Source organism: Leiobunum rupestre, chromosome 10, assembly GCF_980474605.1.
Source record: "Leiobunum rupestre chromosome 10, qqLeiRupe1.1.hap1, whole genome shotgun sequence".
In the NCBI taxonomy this organism is placed as follows: Eukaryota; Metazoa; Arthropoda; class Arachnida; order Opiliones; family Sclerosomatidae; genus Leiobunum; species Leiobunum rupestre.
In genome coordinates this window covers 9,857,091-9,866,602 of record NC_143393.1, presented here as the reverse complement: position 1 = coordinate 9,866,602, position 9,512 = coordinate 9,857,091, and the positions used below count along the sequence as shown (strand labels likewise).

At 37.7% G+C, this 9,512-nt stretch overlaps 1 protein-coding gene across 2 annotated transcripts; it reads left to right on the top strand.

Annotated features, from left to right (window-relative positions):
* Positions 1-1,359: 1,359 nt before the first annotated feature.
* LOC149923596 (facilitated trehalose transporter Tret1-like) lies at positions 1,360-8,823 on the top strand. Of its 2 annotated transcripts, none has more exons than XM_090161945.1 (4): positions 1,360-1,646; positions 6,262-6,419; positions 6,481-6,589; positions 6,982-8,823. In XM_090161945.1, the coding sequence occupies exons 1-4, from the start codon at positions 1,589-1,591 to the stop codon at positions 8,178-8,180; spliced, it is 1,524 nt and encodes a 507-aa protein (XP_090018071.1). In that variant the 5' UTR covers positions 1,360-1,588; the 3' UTR covers positions 8,181-8,823. The 2 variants fall into 2 exon arrangements, with proteins under 2 accessions (XP_090018071.1, XP_090018072.1); XM_090161946.1 differs by lacking the exon at positions 1,360-1,646 and adding an exon at positions 4,401-4,515 and having other exon boundaries at positions 6,982-8,822.
* The last annotated feature ends 689 nt before the right edge of the window (positions 8,824-9,512 follow it).

The window sequence follows — 9,512 nt, the reverse complement described above, 5'->3', positions numbered from 1 at the left end:
GCGACACTAAACGAATCGTTAAAGATGGTATCGACACCGAACGAATCGTTTAGGGCTATATCGATACCAATAGAATCCTTAAAGGCTATATCGATACCAATAGAATCGTTAAAGGCTATATCGATACCAATAAAATCGTTAAAGGCTAAATCGATACCAATAGAATCGTTAAAGATGGTATCGACACCGAACGAATCGTTTAGGGCTATATCGATACCAATAGAATCGTTAAAGGCTATATCGATACCAATAGAATCGTTAAAGGCTATATCGATACCAATAGAATCGTTAAAGGTGGTTTCGACACCAACCAAATAGTAAAAGCGACACCGAACGAATCGTTAAAAATGGTATCGACACCGAACGAATCGTTAAAGATGGTATCGACACCGAACGAATCGTTAAAGATGGTATCGACACCGAACGAATCGTTAAAGATGGTATCGACACCGAACGAATCGTGATATCGATAAATTCGTCAAATCCAGTACAAGTCCAAATATATACCAAAATATTTAACTTTAATAAAATAAAGAGCTATTATGTTTTTGAACCAAAATATTTTCTAGACACAAGTTATAACAGTCTTATTTATCTTAATATCGCGAAATCTATGGCCCTTGTTATAAAACAGAGGGGATTATTGGAAATATCACCCCTCTTTAGTTTAGAAAATGTTCCAAAAACTGAGCTCGTTTGCATCGATACCTTTCGAATTATTTACAAAAATGATGCAGTCAAATCCAGTACTAGCCAATCTATTCAAAGTATGTATTGTTTTCCACACATTTCAAGTGTTATTTCAACCCTATTTCTAATCTAACGTTAATTCCCCAATCATCACTTTCATAACTGAAATAATATAATTTGATAAAGACATTTCAAATATTATCAAGAGACAATTCTTAAAACTTGTCCTTGACATACGCAACGACACAAAACCTGTCGTTTTCTCGAGTGATTTGGAGAATTTAGAAGCTCATAGGTTGCGTAACCAGCAACGAGAATAAATACTTCTAAATTAAGATTGATAGACTTAACAAATAATTAGTTAACCCTAGAAATCTACGCTAAATTTAAGCTACCCGAAACAAAGAACATACCGTTATTTGGGAGGAAGTTTTAGATACGCGAATGTGTACTAAATATTCAGCGGCTTAATTAATTCGTAGCGTGCTTGTAACACGGAAAAAAATCAAAGTACCAAAGGTACAGGCGTTCTCATCAAATTGATTTAAACAACCGCCCAATAAACACGGAAAAAAAAGTTGTTAGAGCTCGGTAATTGAATGCAATTTCTATCAAAGTTTGGATAACGTTGGCAAAGAAAAAAAGGCAAAGTCAGATTCTAGTTTGGATTAGTTTGTAGAATCTGCAAGCACCTGCGCAAATTCAACTCACGTGGTTTCCAAATAGGCGATAAAACCTGGTCTACACTCGACTCGACTCGACTCGCTATAAAAATTCGAATTGGATATCTTCCGTGTGATTGTACCGAAACGAACGCCTCTGAAAGATTTTTGTCTGCATAAAATTACATTTTATTCGATATTCTCGAGACGTTACGAAAAGTCGATTTCCCCCCATCATGTCCAATTCTGTTCAAGACCTGTTAGACCAGGACAACTTCGGATCCGTTAATTCAGGTACGGGCCTTTTCTTTGGCTATTCTGAGAAGGTTTTTCAATTTTTCCCGCTTATAGATTGCCCAAGTTTTATTGAACGTTCTTGCCAAATTTGTTTTAGGCTTAGTTCGTTTCAGAGATATTTTATAAATTGCGCTAAATTGGGCAAACTTTGGACTCTCTGACTGTTAATTTTTTCGTAGTATTTTAAATAGTTGACATCGAAATCAATTTAATATTTAGCTAATATTAAGATGTTTAAATTTCAATTACATTTATATGTGGGAGATATTTATCATGGAAAAGTTTGATAAGAGACATCACCCAAGTCAATTTTGATTTTGGTTGCGAATTTTATCCACTATCATTCCTCTCCAAAAATATCACCGTTCGATCAGAACCTGATCAAATTTATCTGCCTTTATATTGAACCGACGACAGATTTCAAAGGTTTTCCTCGATTGTTCCAAGAATGAGATAAGAGTTAACGCCCACTCCAAAATTCTTTTAAAAACGCACGGGCTACCAAGGCTCATATACTCTTAAAATTTATTAAGGGAAGTTCTACAATTTAATTTTAAAACCATAAACAGTTCGGCTTCTTTAAAAGACTTCGGATCAGAGGACAAACTGGGATTCTAAAGACCCTAGAGTACCGTTATTGGTTATTTTTGTAGTTACAAAGTTGTCGAATATATTTATTATTTTTTAGATAACAAAAATTAAATGTTATTTTAATTTATACGTAATACCGCTACCTACGTTATACCAAGAAATAAATTCGATAAAACCCCATTTAAATATTAGTAAATATATTACGCAATACTATTTAAAAAAATTGTACCAAGGACATATAAAACACCAATACTGTTCTCTCATCGAGTTTACATTTTACCTGATAATTATTTAAAATTAATTAAAGAAACTTAGCTAATTAGGCATTTTCACTTCCTTGCAATGTGATGGCACCAATGATCACGATATACATGTATATATATAAAACCCAGTTTATACGAACGTACTCTTTTACATAATGAATGACGTGCTTCATGAACAATTTGAAATTTCAACGTGGATGATAATTGCGCTGTAGTGTAGTGAAGCGCGCATGACTCGTTTGATTGTGGCATAGCGTAGATGAAGCCGAGATAATTGCTAAGAGTGGATCACGAAAACTAAAATGCTTTAGATTTGTTTTGGTAACGGTAAATTTTAACCTATTGAAATGCTGGATGTAAGTAAAATATTATGTCCATGTTGGGGGTCATTGTACTTAAGTGTACTGCTACGCGCGTAGATTAAATATAGTGTTGGTAGATTCGTGGACAATTATGTCTAGTTTAGAGAGTTAAGCCATATGCATAGGTCGGCAATACTTTTGGTCTCCGGTCCTCCAGTCTCCGCTGGAAGATTGGGCCTCCAGTCTTCGGTCCTCCAGTCTCCGCTGGAAGGTTGGGCCTCCAGTCTTCGGTCCTCCAGTCTCCGCTGGAAGGTTGGGCCTCCAGTCTTCGGTCCTCCAGTCTCCGCTGGACGGTTGGGCCTCCAGTCTTCGGTCCTCCAGTCTCCGCTGGAAGGTTGGGCCTCCAGTCTTCGGTCCTCCAGTCTCCGCTGGAAGGTTGGGCCTCCAGTCTCCGCTGGAAGGTTGGGCCTCCAGTCTTCGGTCCTCCAGTCTCCGCTGGACGGTTGGGCCTCCAGTCTTCGGTCCTCCAGTCTCCGCTGGAAGGTTGGGCCTCCAGTCACTTTGGCAAAATTGCAGTTGTCAAAACCAAATTTACGAGTACCCGAAATGACTTTCAGACTGACAGAATTAGCTATTAAAGCAACTGTTGACCAAAAATAGAGCTTTTAGATCAAAATTCAGACCATCTCTGTTGCTTCCAAATGGAAGGGATAAATATTCTAAGATAAAAATCAAACCAAAGAAGAGTTTGGCTGCCAATACGGACGTGTCAGAAGGATGATCAGTACCTGATCTCGATTAGAATAATTTATAAAAGCCAGGTGTCATAATTTCGGTTTATCAATCGTGCAAAAGATTATATTTAAATAATACTAAGAAATTACAAAATAGTACTCAGAAAATTGTGTATTTTTAACCATAAGTAGTATTCAATAGCTTGAACTGTGGCGAGGGCATTGAACAATTATGCAATTTAACTCGCTCGTAATCTGGTAATTTGTACTCCCACTACAAACTTATATCTTTATCGAAAATACTCCCCTACCGAAAGATACAGATCTATAAAATGACCTTTTTTTCCATTTTTACAACTAATAAAATCGCGAAACATTAGGCTTTTGTCAATATCTTAATTAAGGTATAATCGAATAATCTTATCAAAAATTGGGTGACGAAAAACAGAATGGTTTTATAGAAGCATTTATGTCAATATGATATGGGTGATTAGCCACTTTAGATCGATAAATATATAAAAATATGGATTTTGCTTCGGTGGGGATTTTTGCGAGACATAATTGAAAAACCTGGTCCTGAAACTCTCGCTAGAAATAGGTATTTTCGCCAACAAATAGTTTAGATAATTTAAAATTATCTTGCAAAACGTTCCTTTCAATATTGTTAAAAAGCTAATTGAAGGTTCAACATATTTCAGATAAGGTGATAAATACTTCGATTATCTTTTGAACGTGAAACAAACTCGCGGTGCTTAAACTCTCCAGCTTTTTAGCCTTCAACGCCTCTTCCTATCAATATTTTTTGGATGAGTAGCGGTACAAATATTTCTTAAGGCAGCATTTTGGAGTTTGTCCCAACCATCAGTTCGATTCTAACTAGGTCGGTAAAGGCAAGTCGCATTTAAGTAAAGCCTAAGGCGTTAAAGTTTAAAGTTTAACAAATACCATAACATGAATGACAGATTAGTAGACGATTGTAAGTTTATTTTAACTTTTTTTAAATTTAGATTTTATAATTTCTACGGGTTACTTTGGTCAAATTGTGGCAGATTTAAGAGGAGTTCTCGGTTGAGACCTTGGGAGTTTTAATTTTTCTAGAAATACGTGTCTTGAATTAATAATGAGAAAATGTTTGAACTATTTGGTATAAAAAAGTTTAATCAGAGCTCTCGAAAAATATTTAATCTTCTAATCATAAAGTAAATGAATATAAATAGTAAGTTAATTTAATTAAGTTAATTTTAGTCAATTTTGTAGTTTAATCTCGGAAGAGTATAAGAATAGTAGCAAAATTATATTTTAGGAGAAAAATAATTATTGAAGTCTCTCTCACATTCAGTGCCGTATTTCCGCCTAGGCCAACCTAGGCCGTGGCCTAGGGGCCCATCCTTGGAAGGGGCCCTCCAGTGACCGTAATTACTGTATTCGAAGTCATAAATCTATAATATCAATCTTAATTTATATTGGAGAAGTTCCTAGTTAGAAGATTTTGTTTTAAAATTACCAAAATTTCTGCCTGGCAGTTTACGGACGCAGCCCTAAATCGCAATGTTGGATAATCATCGCATATTTAGTCGACGATTGTTAAGAGCTTTTATTTAGTAATATAACCGTAGAGCTCAAAGACTTCTACGCTGAATCAGGTAAATTCAGGCACAGCATAGTTTCAGGGATAAGAGTAAATGCAGCGCGTGAAAAGGGGGCCCAGACTCCTTATCTGCCTATGGGCCCAGGATCTCTAAGTCCGGCCCTGCTCACATTAAGAGCGAGCCTAACCAAAGAGAATATCAACCTGGTACCCTAGTTTCGAAATAAAAGCCTCGCGCGTAGTCAATAGTGTTTACCCACTTCCTGCCGTCACTCCGAAACAATTAGTTCCATAGTTACTACGGTAACCAACTATAGATAAGACCACGGCCAACTTTGATGACGCGCTGTTTGCCCACTAGCGCGTCATCAAAGTTGGCCGTGATAGGACTATGGCCGAATTTTCGGAGGTCACGTCCAAATTCGAAGCTAGGCTACGGAGTTCTTTATTATCTTAAGCCTAACGGAATAACCTTGGATAAAACTTAGCGATACATTAGAGGGAAAAGTAAACCAACAAAGTTTAAGTGAATCCAAACACTCGAAATGAATGGCTCCTTTTAGTCGCGGCTTTTAGCCTGAACAAAGTTCTCGAATATCTCCGGTGAAAAGTGGAAAGTGTATTACCTGGCACTTCAACAAATATCGGAGGAAGTCTGCCATAATACGACTTGAATTGTCTAGTGAATAAGGTAGCGATATCAATGAAAAAGCTTTCGACGAAAAAGGTTATTCAGCATTGAATTCTCTATCTTTCTTCTCGCACTCGCTAGTACTGCTAATCTCAATAAATCCTTGGTATTACGTATTCAAACGTAAAATTTCAACCTTGAGATTTGAATAATCAAAACACACAATCTCTGATGTAAAAAATATTATGTAAAAATTTACAGACATTATGATTTGCTTCTTAAAATTGCCTTTTGATAAAAGCCGCTTAGGCCGAATAACCTAATCTTAATAGTGATAAATTACAAAAAATATCACCCCCAGGAGAAATTTGATACGAATACTAATAAATTATAGATAACTTTTCGAAATTTAGCGCCGTTAAATTGGAAAATGGCTATGCAAATATTTAAGAAAATATGGTGTAACGTGATTATAAAAATCTAAAACAACAATTGTTTCACAGTTTCCGAAGGTAAGGAAGGCGGTTCGAGGCAGAATGGCAACACTATATCGGACAAAGCAGCGCCTCCGAACCACTGGAAGATGTACATGGCCTCCTTGATAGCGTGCATCGGTTCCATGTCTTTGGGGGCTGCAATGGGATACAGCTCTCCCGCCTTGGTCAGTTGTTAAATGTTTTTCCGTTATTTGAATGTTGATTTCTCATTGTCTCTGATTTTAGGTGAGTATGGCTAGGAACAATTCGGGTTTCGTACACTTGGACAAAGACGAAGAGACGTGGGTTGGAAGTATTATGACCATCGGTGCTCTACTCGGAGGATTTGCGGCCGGTAAGATCGTTCGTGGGCGAAGTTCCTTACAACTGGGCAACGCCATTAGAGGCCAATTTTTAAGAACCCGAAGTCTCACCAGATGGCGCCACTAGTTTTAATTATTTAGTAACTGCGAAAAAAATAACTATTATACCCAATATTTCCTAAGTTAAATGTTGGTGTATATATTTTTAAACTAAATATTGTTTAAAATAGGGTTATGAGTTAAATAAATCAGTTTATATTTATCCCCATCCTTCCAAATAATTTTTTTAAACTGGCGCCATCTAGTATAAATATAAGCATTAAAATCAAACCTCTTATGGCTCGCTTGTTTGTTTCCCTGTGCGCAATTTGTGAATTCGTCTACAGGTTAAAGAAACTAAAAATATATTCCTGTCTTTAAACAGGTCCCTTCATCGACAGATTTGGGCGTAGGACTTTGCTGATCGCGACTGTGGTCCCGTTCACGGCAGGATGGGCAATCGTGGCCTTCTCCGGGAGATTCTCCTTGATGCTCGCCGGAAGATTAATAACCGGCTTCTGCAGCGGAGTGTTTTCGTTGGGCGCTCCCGTCTACGTCTCAGAAACTGCGTCCCCTAGCGTCCGGGGATTTTTCGGTTCCTGTCTTCAGTTGGCATCCTTCACCGGGGTCCTGATCGCCTATTCCATGGGAATCGTCGTGGACTGGCAAGGATTAGCCTTCATATTGGCAGTCTTCCCCGTTCTCGTGGCGGTGGGGATGTTCTTCATGCCGGAAAGTCCTCGGTTCCTCTTGAGCAAAGATCGTCGAGACGACGCCGTAAAAGCGATCGTCTTTCTGAACGGACCAGACTGCGATTCCGAAGCGATTTGCAAAGAGATGGAGGACGCCATCGCGGAGCAGCCCAGCGGACGCGTCTCGTTAAAGGAGGCGACGAGTGCGGCCGTCGTTAAGCCGTTGGTTCTATCCCTGCTGCTCATGGTCTTCCAGCAGTGGAGCGGCTTCAACGGGGTTCTCTTTTACGCTGGCAATATATTCACCGAATCAGGCTTCACCTCCATAGATCCCTTAGTCAGTAGTATTATCCTGGGAGCCGCGCAATGCTTGGGCACGTTCGTTTCTCTCTTCCTCATCGACAGATCGGGGCGTCGTGTCTTGCTGATCGTCTCGGGACTCATCATGGCCGTTGGTCTCACTGTTCTGTCCGTATATTTCATCTTGGTGGAACAGAAAGGAGACGTGGTCTCTCAGAATTACGGATGGGTCACTGTAGCCAGTTTGAGCGTCTATTGTTTCGCTTTCGCGATTGGTTACGGTCCCATCGCGTGGTTGATGATGGGCGAGCTACTTCCGGTCAGAGTCCGTGGACCCGCCAGTTCCTTATCCACCGCCTTCAACTGGACGAACGCCTTCTTGGTGACGAAGACTTTCGAGACCATGAAGGATAGCATGACGAACTACGGAGCCTACTTCTTCTACGACGCCATCTGTCTGATCAGTATCGTCTTCGTGGTCATGTTCCTGCCCGAAACCAAGGGCAAAAGCTTGGAGGACATTGAGCGATTCTTCGCGCCGAAGGGTAGAAAATCTAGCAACCAAAACGGCGTCCACCAAGACAAGGCTTGAATTTAAAAACGTGTTATTCGGAGAGGAATAAAATACTCAACGGTTTGTCGGAGTATAGCTAAAAGACAAAATTTAATAACCATCGTTTGGACCCGGTGAACGTTTTAAGAACACTACTTTCTTTACATTTTCAGCGCACCAAGAATGTATTGGGGTGATCGGAGGATATCTTGTTCAATTAGTGATTCCCGGGAGAAAAGCCACGCCTCCTCGCCTTTCCGCGAGTTATCTATCACTCATTCTCCTTGGTAAGGGGAAGACACTCCAGTACGTTCGTAGGCTGAGAATAGCTTCCGGGAATCATCAAAACATAATCTATAGTTGCGGCTACATATTATCTGCTAACCTTAATGAATTCTTGGTCGAATATATATATATATGTTTCTAGGAACGGTTTTGTGTGAAACATTTTACGAAACCTCTTGGTAGTCTAATGTGCAGTTTGGTACGAACCCAAATTATTTTCAAGTTCTATAATTATAGAGTAGGTTAAAATAACCGTGAGTATTAATTTTTCATTGAAAATTGTAAATTTTAAAAATACAAACCCGGTGTATTCCGCAAATGTTTTTAGTGCAAATATATACGTATTTTCCTTAAAAATTGCCCCTTTTTTAAAGGCGCTGAATTTTATATAATTCATTGTAAATATAAAATTTTGTATTTGTTCAATCGTTTTATATTAAATGTTTACACTTGAATGATTTTGATATATTTAAAAAGGGGTTTGAATTAGCTGAGTCACTTATGGCATTTTTTTAAATGAAATTGGATCACTATGAAACTTGACCACTTTTTGAAATGATATTGGGTCACTATGAAACTTGACCACTTTTTGAAATGATATTGGGTCACTATGAAACTTGACCACTTTTTGAAATGATATTGGGTCACTATGAAACTTGACCACTTTTTGAAATGATATTGGGTCACTATGAAACTAGACCACTATGAAACTAGACCACTTTCATTTTAAATGTGGTTAATAAAATTCTAAAAACCTTTAGTATAGTTGATATATTTTATATTAAATGTTTTTTAAATCTATACAACCAATTTACTTCGAAAAAAGGTAACATTTATATTGTTTCAAATTCCGTATTATTTATTTGTAAAGTAGATTTACTCGATAATGATATGTTCACATTTTTTAATATATAAAACAATTTACATAAAAAAAAAATTATTTTACATACCTTTAAAAATTGCAATTTAATGAAAGTCAACAATTATTTAATATATTCAAAATTGCATATTTTTAATCTTTACAGGCAATTTAATGTAAGTCAACAATTATTTAATATATTCAAAATTGCATAGTTTTAATCTTTA

Excerpts from the sequence above, each read along its gene's own strand:
- LOC149923596 (XM_090161945.1), top strand. The coding sequence starts at position 1,589 with ATGTCCAATTCTGTTCAAGACCTGTTAGACCAGGACAACTTCGGATCC. Across the intron at positions 1,647-6,261 it reads CTTCGGATCCGTTAATTCAG|TTTCCGAAGGTAAGGAAGGC; the intron begins GTACGGGCCTTT and ends ATTGTTTCACAG. Across the intron at positions 6,420-6,480 it reads GATACAGCTCTCCCGCCTTG|GTGAGTATGGCTAGGAACAA; the intron begins GTCAGTTGTTAA and ends CTCTGATTTTAG.